At 40.0% G+C, this 14876-nt stretch overlaps 1 protein-coding gene and 1 long non-coding RNA gene across 3 annotated transcripts in view; one reads left to right on the top strand and one right to left on the bottom strand.

Moving 5' to 3' along the window:
• ap3b1a (adaptor related protein complex 3 subunit beta 1a) overlaps positions 1-14876 on the bottom strand; it is a 55048-nt gene that overhangs the window by 37184 nt on the left and 2988 nt on the right. Inside the window, exons 1-6 of one of the 2 annotated variants that reach the window (XM_062412291.1) lie at positions 11428-11661; positions 10601-10676; positions 10413-10487; positions 7859-7954; positions 6771-6931; positions 5680-5746 (exon numbers count right to left, since the gene is read on the bottom strand). In XM_062412291.1, coding sequence (XP_062268275.1) covers positions 5680-5746; positions 6771-6931; positions 7859-7954; positions 10413-10487; positions 10601-10676; positions 11428-11588 — 636 coding nt within the window. In that variant the 5' untranslated portion in view covers positions 11589-11661. Of the gene's footprint in view, positions 1-5679; positions 5747-6770; positions 6932-7858; positions 7955-10412; positions 10488-10600; positions 10677-11427; positions 11662-14876 lie in introns of those variants that run through there. The other variant, XM_062412292.1, reaches the window with a different exon arrangement.
• On the top strand, positions 11789-12497 carry LOC133974650 (uncharacterized). Its single transcript, XR_009924681.1, has 2 exons — positions 11789-11969; positions 12165-12497. It is a non-coding gene; the product is annotated as an uncharacterized LOC133974650 (long non-coding RNA).

Below are 14876 nucleotides of genomic sequence, written 5' to 3'. Positions count from 1 at the left end.
GTCTGCGCTTTTCTCTAAGCATCTCGCACATTTCTGTGATGATATTAATGAGCTGTCAGAGCACAAACCCTAAGCCTCTTTTCAAGCAGTTGAAGCTGTACCAATAAGGGCTCTTCTATGACTTTATTTGATTCACCACCGGCAGGACCAGTAAGGTTACAGGATGTGAACTTTATGATCCATCTTTGGAAAATTAAATGCGTTCAGTTTCTGTAAATATTTGGATTCAGCTGTTGAAAACGGAGAAACCAACTCAAGCACGATACTTGATTTTAGCAATATTTGGTTAAGTGTGCTAAAAGGGTTTCACTGGTAATCTAAAGCATAATGAGGACTTCCCTGAACCCTCCTGTAGGAAGTATTATATTTCCATGGTATATCTACGGATCATGGCTAGTTTGAATGCTAAAAGACAAACACTAGCAACTCTGTAGACCTTATTTCTCAGCAGAATAGATGCATGTGAAATTAAAGCCCTGTTAGATAAAATGTATCCCACTTAGATGTGACAGTTTTAGGGGTCTCTTTGTTGTGCATACTAGCTTACTGAATCCAAGTGGATCAGAGCCATCAAGAATTATATAGAATTTTTAATCCTGTGCTCTTCCTTCCGTGACACATGAAAATGCTGTGAAGAGGGTCTATTGGTACTTTGCTATTCAAACCGTTTTGGTTTCATTTAGCCAGTTTCTGAGATGTATCTGCCACAACCCAAATACAAAGGAGGTGTATGTGATTTGATCTGAGGTGCTTAAAGCATTGAGAAATCACATAAAAAATCTGTTTTCAACAGTGTCCCTGTTACTCTAGATCAGGGGTCTTCAACGTTTTTCAGGCCAAGGACCCCCAAACTGGGCAAGAGATGGAGCAGGGACCCCCTACTATATATATATATATATATATATATAAGCTCCTCCGCCATCTCATCTGTGAATATTCTCTTTTATATATATATATATATACATACACAGTAGAGGAGAGCGGCGTAATGTGGGACATTTTTTACATTTGCTCCCCCCTAGGCGAGCTTAACTGATATATCAGTAAAATGTACACATTTTCCATTAATTCAGGATGGTTTCTAGCAATATAAATGATCAGCATGTCTTCAGGACAAAGTGCAGTGAAAATATGATTGTTTTAAAAAAAGTGGTCTTGTGTCCCACTTTACCCCAGCTACGGGGTAAAGTGGTCCACTTACTTTTTCCACTTTAAAACTACCATAAAAACACATGTTGTAATAGTTAAAATCCCGACAGCTAGATTGACTACCACTAATATTGGACTAGTAACAGAATCATGGGGATTGGTCAGTTATGCACATTTATGATTATTATGATTCATGTGATCTCTTGCACACCCTAGCTTGCCTGCACATTGCTTCTCTGTCCAATTGGCAGGGACAGGGATATTGTTTTTCTCTGCGTATTCAAATGCCAGTTCACGGCACTTAACTGGAGCAAGGCCATGTAACTGGTCAGCTAGTTGTTTCAAGTGTTTGACAAGCTCCTCCTCCATCTCATCTGTGAATATTCTCTTTACCTTAGCTACTGCACCCCAGGCTACTGATTTTACTTTCCCTTTCTCTTTTTTCTTTATGAATCTTTTGTGGGTTGTCAATATTTCTATCCCTTCCAGCTTTTCTTAAGGACTTCTTTCCTTGCATGACCTCAGCGGCTGCACTCTCCATCTCTGCGAGGGGTGTTTGGCCCCAGGTTGTCTTCCTGGTGTATAGTTTCTTGGCATGATGGCTTTTCTACAATGTTGATGACATTAAAAATAAAACATATATAATGTAATATATAATGAACGGTTGATTTAGTTCAAAGCAAGAAAATGTACTTTTACATGCAAAAACATTTTTGGGGTGAAAAAACATACTTTCCACAGCACCAGCACCAACTCCGCCTTCGTGGCAAGGGGGGAATGGGAGGGGCTTGAAAACATATTGGTCAAATGACCACAAATTTGTTCCGTTGCCTAGATACAGGGCGTTTCTCACATTACCTGATGTCCCCCATTACCCTGCTCTCCCCTATAAAATAGTGTTTTATATTAAACTGGGCCTAGTGCCTTGTATAAACATAGCTACCCTGTTATTGTGCATCAATATTAAGCTTATCAAATATTACAAGGGTTCATTTATTCATGTTGTTAATTTAAACATGTGCAAGGTACAGGGTGGCCATGCCACTGCCATTTATAAACATACATCTTGCATACAACACTGAGCTATTAATGTAATTCACAGATTCATGTTTTATTGTAAACATGCATGTGGAAGAGACAGTGAATCCTCAAGCCATCTGTGGATTGGACACATACGGCCACATTAGTGAGATGTCGGACCCTGATGGGTAGCACACAACTTATCTAATCTTGGACGGATGGAGGTTGTCAGGCAGAGGGTCATATCAGCCTAACAATATGTTGGATGAATGTAAATGTGTATTCAAAGACATTTAAGTTGTGGGGGAAAAATTGGTTCGAAAAAAAAAAAAAAAAAAATTATAAAAAATTAAAAAAATTGTCTAATCAATCAAAGATTTCGCTACCCCCCTGCAGTACCTCCGCGGACCCCCTAGGGGTCGCGGACCCCCTGTTGAAGACCTCTGCTCTAGATAATCCACTAAACACGGAGTAAACTACTTTTAGAGGGAACATTAGAGAGCAGAGTCGCTGAAAACGATTCACAGCGAACAAACATCGCCAAACATTGAGGAGAAGCAATACTGCACAGTATAAACACATTCATGAAGAAACAAAGTAATACAGTCTTGTATCTGTCTTAGCGTAGCTTCACCACAAATCATTTCAGATACTCAAAGTAGTCAATCAGATTATATACGTTCAACGGGAATTGGTGCATTTTTGCATAAGGGGGCGTCATCCTCGCCTGGCGCTCTCTCCAGACCTCTCCTGTCTCTGAGGCTATTACAGGCAGCCCCATTTCAGAGCATGTGGATCCCGCTGCAAGCCTTTGTGCATTCTCTACCAACTTCCCCCATTAGACACAGCTCCAAGGTAAACTACATGCACCATCAACAAAACTGACACCCCAATCTATGGAGTTCATACAACGCCTCCCCCCCCTCGTCCACCCTCGACCATATTATCGACGCTGCGTGACAAGCCGGTAATGGAAAAATCACACTAAGCAAATGGTTCTTCTAATAACAATAAATTTCCTATAAAATTATGAGGGGCCCAAACCGTTTCCTTGCATCTATTTTGCTATGAATTCTAATTAGGGTGCCAGAGAGGCAGCGAGTGCTGGGTCATCACGCCAGAGACAACGCACGCCTTTTTGATTGATGGCCCGTTGTGGGGTCGGCCTATCCTCCCCGTGCTCGCTCCTCTCCTGCACTCTTCCCTCTCCCTCCTTTTACGCTTAAATTAATGGGTGTCTCACCTAGCCCCTAATCATAGTACCCCTCCACCCCGCCGCCCCTCCTTTCTGTTCTCATTTCAATTTTGCAGAGGGTACAAGGGGGAAGAGCATGGGAGGGATCGATCATTTATCTTGTAATGGCTGGATAATAGATCCATCACGGTAAAACAGCTGCACAAACTCCTATGTTGTCTCTGTCATCAGGCGTTCCCATTTTCTCTTTAAACCATCCTGCCTATAAGGAGGCTCCCGTGTGTCACAGCCATTTAACCAAACAGGCACATCTGTAAAGGTAAATGTCAGGAGGCCTGGACAGCGCCACAGCCTGGAACAATAACCAAAGGTTTCCTCTTTTAACAGGCCCCAAAGTGACATAAAGTGACTAAATAGCTTTAACACTAATGATTTGAATGATTTTTGGTTAAATTAATAGATTAACATCAACTGCAGCAGAATTACACTAAACACAAAAAACATATTTGAAAAGCTGGCTGTTTTAATGAAAACATGATGTAAGGTGGAATGCAAGGCTTTATGTGGATATTTAATAGCAGGACAAGCAAACGGGGCGATTAATATCATTAGTAACCACTGTTTTTCAGGGCGGACAAGTTCCAGGGTCAAGGTATTGTGCACACTAATATATATAATACTAGAATATTAAATGGAGCAAAGCCACCATTAACAAACTGGTTTTACCTAAAGGTCTGCCATAAAAAGATATCTAACCAGCTAACCCATTACAGAAGCCTTGTTAAATCTTTTTGAACACAAGCTATTTGAATTATCTTAGTAAATAATGAGGGTTTTATTCCATTTAAGTATTCCAGTAATCAAACAGGTACAACACATGGACCATGAAAGTGACATGGACGCAGGCAGTGTCATTGTTAGAAAGGTTAAGAATAGAGTTAAATGTTGCTTAACACGCAAATAAGTATCAGTTTATTTAATAACTGGAAAATAATTCCACTAGTGCATGAATGTTTCAAACATGTCAATCTCTGAAGGATTCATTTACTGGGTGGCTCCAGAAAGTATCATCACACGACAGAATTATTAGAGCCAATGCAGCAAGCGATGGAATTAAAAAAAGAAAGTCAAAGAGATATCCTACTTTTCTTTACTATTACAGGTCCAGAGTCAAAACACAGCATCCTATGTTTCCAATGATGCAATCTATAGCATATTTTTGTCCTTGCATTGTAAATGCTCTTGTCGAACTTCACACACAAACACAGCCTTCCATACGCCATTTATTTCCTGCAAGTCTAAATTGTAGTAAACCCAATGATATCATGAGTCACTTTATAAAAAGGTTCCTGCAAAAAGCATTATAAACTAGTTTAACAGTAATCCTCCTATTGAATAGTAAACTGGCCTTTATGTGAGAATTCTGTGTGGTGCCACAATAAGAAGACCAGGAGAACCCCTCCGCACTGATTCAACTCCGAGACCACCCTCCCATAGTACTGCAGCAAGCTGACAGGAAGACTGTACAGTGTTGAGGAACATGGTCAGATGTTAATATCACCAAAAAATGCATTGCTTCTTAGCGATTAAGAATCCACTGTGTTTGGGTTTTTTCGCCATGCATCACCAGCGGATAGTGCATGTGCTTCTGTGTGATGATAGTGCCCTCTCTCTGCCTCCCCACACTCACAATGCGGGCTCCAAACGGGGAGAAGTCATCTGTCTTCGTTAGCGACCGGGGCTAAATATGCTATGCATCTGGTGGTGGGCTTTCCATCCCCCCTTGGCCTGGGCTGCTTTGTTTTGTTTGTAAATGATAGGTATACGCTATGAATACATAACTAAAACCAAACTGTGACTTGCACATACCAGCGCGACACACTCTGCATTCTACATATTAGAAATTGCCATTTAAACACCCTTCGTTTTTGCTGTGACCTCCGAAAATGAACGCCCTGCCTGCTGACTTCTGATGGGCTGGCTGCATCGTGTCTGTGACTGGACTTAACAGAGAGTTTGAGAATCCGATTCTTTTACGGACCCATTTTGGTGGAAAAAAAGGGAAAAAGATGGCCTTTGAGAGAATTAAGCTGACACTAGCATCAGTGCGAAAATTCCCTCCAAATGGACACTTAACAAGGAGCATCTGAAGATGTGTGGGTTTAAGTGGGCGTTAACAAACCGTGGCATTGCCGAATGAGCTGTGGGATGTAGCGCTAAGAGGAAAATCGCTTGACTTGGGCGCCCTCCAGTGGTATGCAGTCACCAACATGAGACGTGTACTATGTTGCACTTACTGCTCAGCGTCTACTTACCGTGCTTTTATCTTTCAATAGTTTCTCTATCACTTCAATCAAGTGCTCCTTCTGGTCTGGATCCAGGCTGAAGACGAGAGAGAGCGAGAGAGAGAGAGAGAGAGAGAGAGAGAGAGAGAGAGGGAGGGAGCTTTGAAATAAATATATATCGACTGAGGAATGGCAATTATTCACATAATATGAAAACTTGATGGACTTACAAATTAAATCATGTCCCCTCTGTGTGCTCAGAATACAGATACATCCGGGTGCTTTCAACACATCCAATCACTTATATCTATCAACATGTTTTGTTCTCACCCTCATTTTATTCTCAAGGATGTTTACGGAATCGCTCCAAGATGCCTTATTTACAACCTCCCACAACAGACACTAAACGGTTAACCTATAGTGATCACTAACAAACAAATTTAGTCCTTTTTCTACAACAACAAAAATATTTGCAGCTCGAAGCTTCTCAAATGTGTTGATTTCCTGATTTTCTGTGTTATAGCTGACTGCAAAGGGAAAGTTTTGATGTTTTTAGATTGTTGGTTGAATGAAACAATCTATTTGAATAGAAAATTTGGGGTTTGAGGAATTCTATGATTACTATTATATAACACAAAACTAAATATATACAGCTAACACATAAAATAAGGAATTGGTTAATAAATAAAATAATCCACAATGAAAATATTGTTAGTATTAGCCCTAGCATACCATTATTCTCATTTAATTGTGGCAATTCTAAGTGCACGATATAAAGCATGGACTTGAAACTCGAGTTTTGGACATTCAAATAAAATCGCGCACAGTAATACAGCGACAGGTCATAGTGAGCAGAAAGGGATTTCAGACACAGCCCCGGTCTTTTCTTGACATCAATCAGTGAATCAAATATGCAGACTCAGCTGATAAAAGAAAGATAAAAGCAGGGCAAATCCCTTTAAGTCAACATTACTCAACATTTACTGAAAAAATTCTTACTTCACTGCCTCAGGAATGAAGTGGTACAGACAGAGAGCCAGAAAAGCTAAAGGGTGCAGTCACTGGTATTGGCTTTCCCCAGTGTTTTCTGCTGCTTGTGCTGCAGGCCTATGAATCTGTACCTGTAGAGCTTCTGGATAGCATGGGCAGAAGTCTTCCTGACATACGGGGACATGTCGGCTGCAGACTCCTTTATGGCGAGCATCATGATGGGGACAATTATGGGGACACGGATACTGGACAAAACCCTCAGTGCACTGGCCCGGATGAACTGGTTTGGGTCCTGGCACAGAGAAATGGAACCGCTGACTGTCAGTGTGTGAAACAATTCAAGCTTTTCAAAATGATTTATGTGGCCGAAGCATTTAACAGAACATCGAGGTTACACACAAATGTTCTATTGTTATGTTTGACAATATTAATGCCAGTTAAGAAAAAAAGAACATGGTTAATATTTCATCTATTATGTACATTTAAAGATGCTCAAACACACACAGACACATAGATCAACCCTTAAAACCTTTAATATTGTTACTGATCGCCGTATAAGCCACATTTTCTAAATATTGTCAAACCTCGATATTAGGGTTGGGCGATATGCCAAAAAATTTCCATCGGTAACCATCAGCCAACGACTGACGATATATTCCCGCAGGTGGCATATATATGCACAGGGACACACTAAAATGCATGGAAAAGCTTCCAATTTCTTTCCTTTTTGGAATATTTTTGCTTGAATTTGGATGTAACGTTGAGCTGAAAAAACATACTTGAGGTAATTTGTTGTTTATTCAAACGTAGTGTGGCAAAAACTTCTAACATGCGGAATTTCCCAAATCTATGTGCAAACACCGCCATTTGTGTTCATGACCAAATGATGTTGCTTTTAGCCGGTCTAAGTTGACAGACGGGATAAGGAAGGATAGAGAGACAGAAAGAGGAAAGAGGGGCAGCACAATGAGGAGGGGCTGAATGAATGAATGTAATGCATAAGTGCTGGTATAGGTTTAACCTATTATATAGGTTAATTATTCATAGAGTTGAATTATTTCTCAACAAGGCAGATCATTATATTGGCAAAATAAAATTACAATTTGCCCGGACAATCACGCAGACCAAATAATTATCCAATCTCTTAAAATATTACAGCTTCTTTATCAAGTTAATACAGATAAAAGAGAGTAACACCGTCAAGAAGCAGAAACATTACCTTCAGGGCCCTCTGGAACGTGCTGATGGAGAGCAGAGCCAGGTCCTGCTGCTCCTCTGCGTACCTCACCAGGTAGACGTATACGAGCTTCTTAAGCTGCAGAGGACAATTAAATCAAACAGCAGTAAATTGAACCAGCTGCAAAAGGGAATTACTGCAGCATATGGAGAAAGCAATCTAGGAAACCAGCTGCGTTTTAAAAAACTTAAGCAGATATATTTGAAAGGATGTGCTGCTTTTTTTAAAACCCTCAATAATACATAAAAGTCTCGGGCCATAAAACGGATAAAATAAACAATAATGTATTAAGCAACAAAAGTCTTCTTTCGGCCTGGTTAATCTGTGGGATACCTGAATTTGTTATTTCAGGGGTTGGAAAAAGAAAGTTGATACAGAAAGTTTTCCTGTGTTGATATCACTCGCTGCAGACTCAATCTAGTGTTGTTTCAGGCGGAGAACAAGGTTATGAATTTTTGTTCCTTTCTGAAATTGCCATTGAATTTATTCCCCCCCCCCCCGTCATGTGTTTTGACTTCCACAGCTCTTCTTTTCTTGCAGGAAAGCCTGAGATAATATTTGTCCTTCTTTCTAACAAGTTTGAGGTTTGAGCAGAGACCAAAGGTTTCTCTATTGCTGATTGACATCAACTACTAGAAGGAGGGGGGGGGGGGTATGTCTATAAGGATGTGGATTTATAGACCCTGGAACTGGAAGAAAAGTAGTTTAAAAAAAATTAGGACTTACTTTCAAAGGGTACGTATAATTGAATTTGAGAACTGATTTAAGGTTGAGGTCGGGGGTAAGGTCACATCTTAGGCGCAATCACCAAGAGCTTTATCCGCTAATCAGCAACCGGCTTTTCTAAAACAGCGAGTATTGACCTGCAGCAGCACAGCACAGTTCTCAATCATCATTTCGGTCATTACTGCTGGGATTAATGGCATTACTCACTATAAGAGCAGACACAACCCATCTGCCCTCCTGGATCTGGGTTCTATGACCACAAACTATTCAACTGATTTAATTTCTCCAACATTAAGTAGACGATTGAAAGATTTGCCAGTTGTAAAACCTGTAAGTTAAATATGTTTTCAAAATATGATTGGGCATGGAAACATTCACTCGTGTACGATATGTGTTGTTAAAACGAACTGCAGCAATCATTAAGGAAAATAAAGGCCATTACTATTAGATCACGCGGCATTGTCAATAATCGGCATGCTCTTGTGCTGTTTACTATTTAGTGGGGATCGATGGCAGCTCACAGTGACGAGGACAGAGGGAGGATGTGGGTGGGAACAATGGTAGAGGCAATGTTTAGTGAGATATGCAGTGGTTGAGGAGGGAGCTAGGAAACGAAACAGAGAGAGCGACAACATGGTCCAAGACCTCATACTACCTTGGCAGCTGGTGTGTGAGAGGTGGGAGAGGAGAGACGTGAGTGTGGGCTCTTTTCTGCCAATTACATCCACCCCACCTGCTCCCCTACCCTGCCATGAGTTGCTTCGGCTGCATGCCTTGCACACAGCGCCCGGCTTCGGGCCCCGCGCTCACATGCTGCCCCTCACGCTATTTGATTATTCTGCTGTTGCTAATCAATATTCACAGGCTCTGTCCATGGGAACCCCTCTCGAGCTGTTGCTTAGCGTTGTGGTCACTGATTTGTGTTGCCTGTGAAGACTGGCTCAGTCTATATGATTGAGTCAGGTAGAATTTGCATTTATTCAGCATCTGTTGCGGCACGTTGCTTTACAACATAAAACTATTGTGTTTATTATATATTATTATAAAAGAAATTGTATTCAATCACAGCACTCCAGAGAAGTCAGAGTTATTACCAACTGAGTTGTTGCTGAAGGAAAGCTGCACAACATGTAAATAATTACCTCTTCCAAGGTGGTTGGGTTTTAAACCTTTGTTTTTTTCTTTGTTTTTTAGAAGGGTTATGCAAAAACTACTGTTCAGATTACCAAAAAAACTTAGTGGAAGGATGAGGTTTGGTCAGGAAAGAATTCATTCAATTTATTCATAGGTTTTGTTAAAAATAAGTATTTTTGTTCAGTCGTTTCAATTTTTTTATAATACATCAGTAATTATTCATTTAATCTTACTAGAGTAAAACCAAAAAGAGTGTGTGATTGTTCTATTTAAATATATAATCTTAACTATTCTTGAGTCACATATGTTATAAATAGGTGTATTGTCTTCCAATCCATTTATAACATTTGGTTTTACTTTAATTATTCATGTGTTTATTTATGATATATTGTAAGGTGTCCTTGGGTTTCACGAAAGGTGCTGTGAAATGAAATGTATTATTATACGATGATAATTAGTACTACAGTAATAATAGTTATTATTATAATCATAAAGCAAACAAATGCAAAAACAAGATTTCAAATTCATTCAGTTTACATGAGCCTATTGTTCTGAAGGAGGAAATTCACATCACAGAACCCACGTGCTGGTTGGCACAAGAACTAAGTGAATCATAACAATCAACTGTGGTAATAGGAATGATGAGGTTAACCCATGATATGTTTATGTGTCATACCTCTATGTTCTTATTCGCGACGTTCTTCACAACAGCAGGAAACAGCTCCGATGCATTTTTCCCTTTGGCAATCAGCTGAAAATAAACCAAGCAATAAAACAATGTTATCCCCTAATCTTATTAGTATTGTTAAAACAGCTAGGAGAGGACACACACACACAACAGTGTTTATAGTGTTACACGCTCACCCCAACGACCCTTTTCATGGCCTCAAGTTTGAGCGATTCCTTGTTGCTCTCCAACATCTCTTTGAGGTCTTCATTCCTGAGGACAGAAATACTGTTAGTCTTACTATGGTCAACATTAGAGAAGCTACGGCCTGCTGAGGTGACTTGACTAATCTTTTTCAGAATTGAGAGCTTGACCAAAGGTGCTGTGAAATCTCCTTGTCTACGACATCTGTGTAAGCTTCGCAGATAGCAGAGCAAACAGGCAAGAGTAAAACTGGCCCCATATGACTTGGGCCACCACTTTGTTTCAGAGAAGTGAAATATCTCAACAAATGGATAAATGGATTTCAAGGAGAAGTGGTACAGAGATTCATGATCACTTCAGGGCAACTTGTGAGATTCTCTGCCCTTTTCATCTTGCACCTCCATCAGGTCAAATTTTTTAATTGAAAATATATTCACCTTGCATGGGGATATGGTAAAGTTAAAAGACTCATCATGTTAAATGTTAAATGTGTTTTATTCTTCCTAGTTTTTTTAATGAAACAATAATCTTAATTGAAGTAAAATAATCCAAATAGCTGAACCAATATTGGAACTCTTTTGTTTAAAAGCGTCGTATTAGCCAACAGAAACTTTCTTAGTGTTGCACATGATACAAATCTTGATATGAACAACTGCAGTAACACAAATACACACCGTTCAGTATATTCTATAGTTGAAAAGTAAAGTTGTTAATGCCTTCTGGTCAAAAAAACTATCTTGGAGGCCAACAAAAAATTCACAGTTAACAATAGTCTTCAGAGTGGATTAGTTGGAGTGTGTGTGTGGTCTTACTACAGTACCCGACTTTGTGTGTCTCCTTAGGGCTCCCGTTGCTGAGTGTAAGAGCCTGTTCTTCCTGACTCAGCCCAGTCTTCAAACTGAGCTGCAAGTTCTCAGCAGACACCATGGCTGTCCGCATAGCTCCCACTGCCTCCGATCGCAGAGAGAAGCCAACAGCCATACCAGCTTTCCTCCAAAGCAGCCCAAACACACTTCCAACAACCAGTAACTCCTTAGAGGCTATACAAACAAAAGTCCACAAACCCAACTCAGTGTAAAACCAGCAACTCCAGAGTGAAAACAGAGCTGTGGTAATTACTTTCCCCTCAGGCTGGACGCCCTGTTCTCTTGGCTTTTTTCATTTAGTTGTCTCCTCGTCTCGTTGTTGTTTCAGAACTGTCAAAGCTGGGAACTTTGGAAAACAGCACACAGAGCACTGGCCTTGTGCCTGTCATTCACTACTCCCTTCCTCTTCTCATGGGCAGAGAGAGTCACAAGATGCCCAGACAGCTCACCAATGGCAAGTCATCATCACTCTTGAGGGTAGTGCCTTCTCGCAGGGGTAAGACCTCGGTCCTTAGGTCCATATTCCCTCTGGAACTACCCATCAGTCAGCTGCAGTCCCGTCATATGAACCTGTTAATCCTGTCTTCTTATATATGTTCTTTCATCCCTGGCCCTCTGATTGTGTATGTGACTGCCTGTGTGTGTGTGTGTGTGTGTGTGTGTGTGTGTGATTGTGGTCACTTCCCTCTAGGGGAAAAAAGGAGGGCCTTATCTACACTGGTGGGTAAACATGGAGCAACTTTTCATCACCTCCACTGTGCTGTGATCCAGCTTAACACCACTAAGAGCACATACACTCCAAGTTTGGCCGAACGGGCCAACAGGACAGGCTAACATCGAAGATAACAGCAACGGACTGAATGTCAGGAAATTACGATGAACATGTGAACAATACAGAAGAAGTTTGGAAGGGAATGTGCCTTTCACGCTTTCTTTTCTGTAGGAGGAAATGACTGATCTGAGAGCCTGGCCATGAAGAGACTCCAGTCCCATTTACAAGCTGATAAATGGGTAAAACAATCAATGTCTTGATGTGTTTTTGGAGAAAACATTTTGGTTTCCACAATACAGTGAGTAACACAGAATGGTATTGTTCAAAGTTGACTGGGTTCCCGAAAACTTTTATCATGAATCTCCAGGCTTTATGGTATTGTTGGATCCACTCCCTTAATTCAATCCATGCCAAAAATGTATGGATTTTGTTCTTGGCCTGTAACCCACTGTTCCACCAAGTTTCAATCAGATCAGTGGAGCAAATTTTGCGTAATCCTACTGACAGACCGATTAACAGCAATGAAAACATAGGCTTTTTTGCAGAGGTAATTAACCACATCTAACACCTAAACGTATCCAACAGCCATTAGCATCACGCCTGGCTAGTCATTCACTTTATAAATCCTTTTTACATCGCTGCTGAGACTGATTCAATCATTATATACATTTACCTATGGCAGTTTCCTAATTAGTATCTCTCATAAATAGACCACATGTGCATCCATCTTATTAAATGGCATTGTTACATGAGAGGACAAAATTCACTTAAATACATGGTCATGTTTTCTCATTACGACAGCTCCGTATTTCACTGTAAGAAGTCAGATATGTATTACTGCATTTTGGTTTATCCACCACAATCTGTCTATTAACACATACAGGATGTAAATCAGAGTGGTAAGGATGACAGAGACTGCAGAGATTAGTGCCTCCATGTGGCAATAAGTATATTAGCCAGCAGCACTAAGGCTTTCATCAGAGCCTTAGTGCTTTCATCAGATCACTGTATTTTGTAACAGTCAACACAACCAGAGGCAGGAGATTGATTTTTAGAGCTGAAAAGTGTTAGTAAATAAGACCTGGCTCCAAACCTGTATTATGCTTGACTTTTTTAATTCCCAGATCACTGCCAAAAAATTATACAAAAGCCAGAGGGGAGAGAGAGTTAGGTAATAAACATATTCCTGATTGAAAAGAACAATAACCAATTCAAAGCCTACCAGCAAGTTCTTACATGACAAATTAGAGTTCACTTGTTTAAACAGAAGAGATGTTTCCTTCTCTAGCAGAGTGAAAGGACTCCATCAAGGCTGCAGGAAACCAACGAGGGTCGAACAATGGACTGCATTTCTCTTTTCATTCAGCAAGGAATGAACGAGGGAATGCTATCACCATGAAATTAAAATGGCTGCCAGTCCAAAATTACTAGCTCTCTGCAACTGACAAAACAATTATTTTTTTCTTAAGAACTAAGGAGAATTTGTGCAAAACATACGAAAAATGCTCATTCTTGAAGAGAAAAAATACTCAAATTGGCACTTACAGTGTTTAAAAAATTATATTTGTTTGATTCTGAACAGAATAACTCTGTGTACATAAAAATGATCTGAGATAACAGTGAAAAAAATAAATGCAGCCTGTCCAGCTCTGGTTTTGTTGAGGATACAGAGACAAACCCATCTAACAGTTGCCTAAGAGAGAGTTTGCACAAAAATAGACAGAGTGTGGAGTAATGGTGAACAGGGTCAGAAAATTCTAGATTTAATTATGTACATTCAGAAATGGGCTTTTAATGGATTGTGCTACTGCAAAGGGGATTAATAAACTGCACCACAATAAATAGCAAATGGATGTTTCAAAAGTTAAATGTATAATAACAAAAAGTAATATTAGTATAGTAACAGAAAATATTTATTTTGAATTCTAGAGTAAGTGGAGAGCTTATATTTGTATTATCTGATACACACTGGCCATAGAAAAGTAAAGTATAATAGAATAAAATTCACATCTTTTTTTAAAATACTAACCAAGAGCCTGATAAATTACAACATAAGACAGTCAGGGTATGTAATCCAAAGTGTTTCAATCAAAGTGTTGCCACGCCACACTCACACGCATGCACACGCACACACAAATCAAAAGTTCATCCTTGAAAGCAGCATAATACTAGTCAAATAACTCTTCACTCAGGCTTTTGCAGTGCTCCTAGGTTGAAATATAACTGCTTTCTAAATGCCATAACAAACCTCACTCATAATATTGTCTCTGCTAGAAATAAAAGTTAAAGTAACATCCAGTCACAAAGAGGGAGCCTTTAAGACGACAGAGCATTACAGGAATGCTGCTGTGACTTAACGTGACGGAAACATTCAGCCACAATTTGATTTAAACGTAGCAGAGCAGTCCATATATTGACTGCTCAAACAAGCTGGGGCTAACTTTCATTAACAAGTATGTACTATATACGTGCTGCTGACTAATGGGAGATACTTGTATTAGGATGCACAAGCATGGGTATTGTGAATTGTGTCAGACAGACAGGAACAAACAAAAGCATCATTCATGTCCCTGCTATTCTCTTCCTGATCTTCTAGCCTGGCCTTGAGGAAAGTAAACATATGACCCAGCG

Source organism: Platichthys flesus, chromosome 19 (genome assembly GCF_949316205.1).
Source record: "Platichthys flesus chromosome 19, fPlaFle2.1, whole genome shotgun sequence".
Lineage (NCBI taxonomy): Eukaryota > Metazoa > Chordata > Actinopteri > Pleuronectiformes > Pleuronectidae > Platichthys > Platichthys flesus.
The sequence above is the reverse complement of the archived record's forward strand: the minus strand, read 5'-3'. Positions and strand labels throughout refer to the sequence as shown.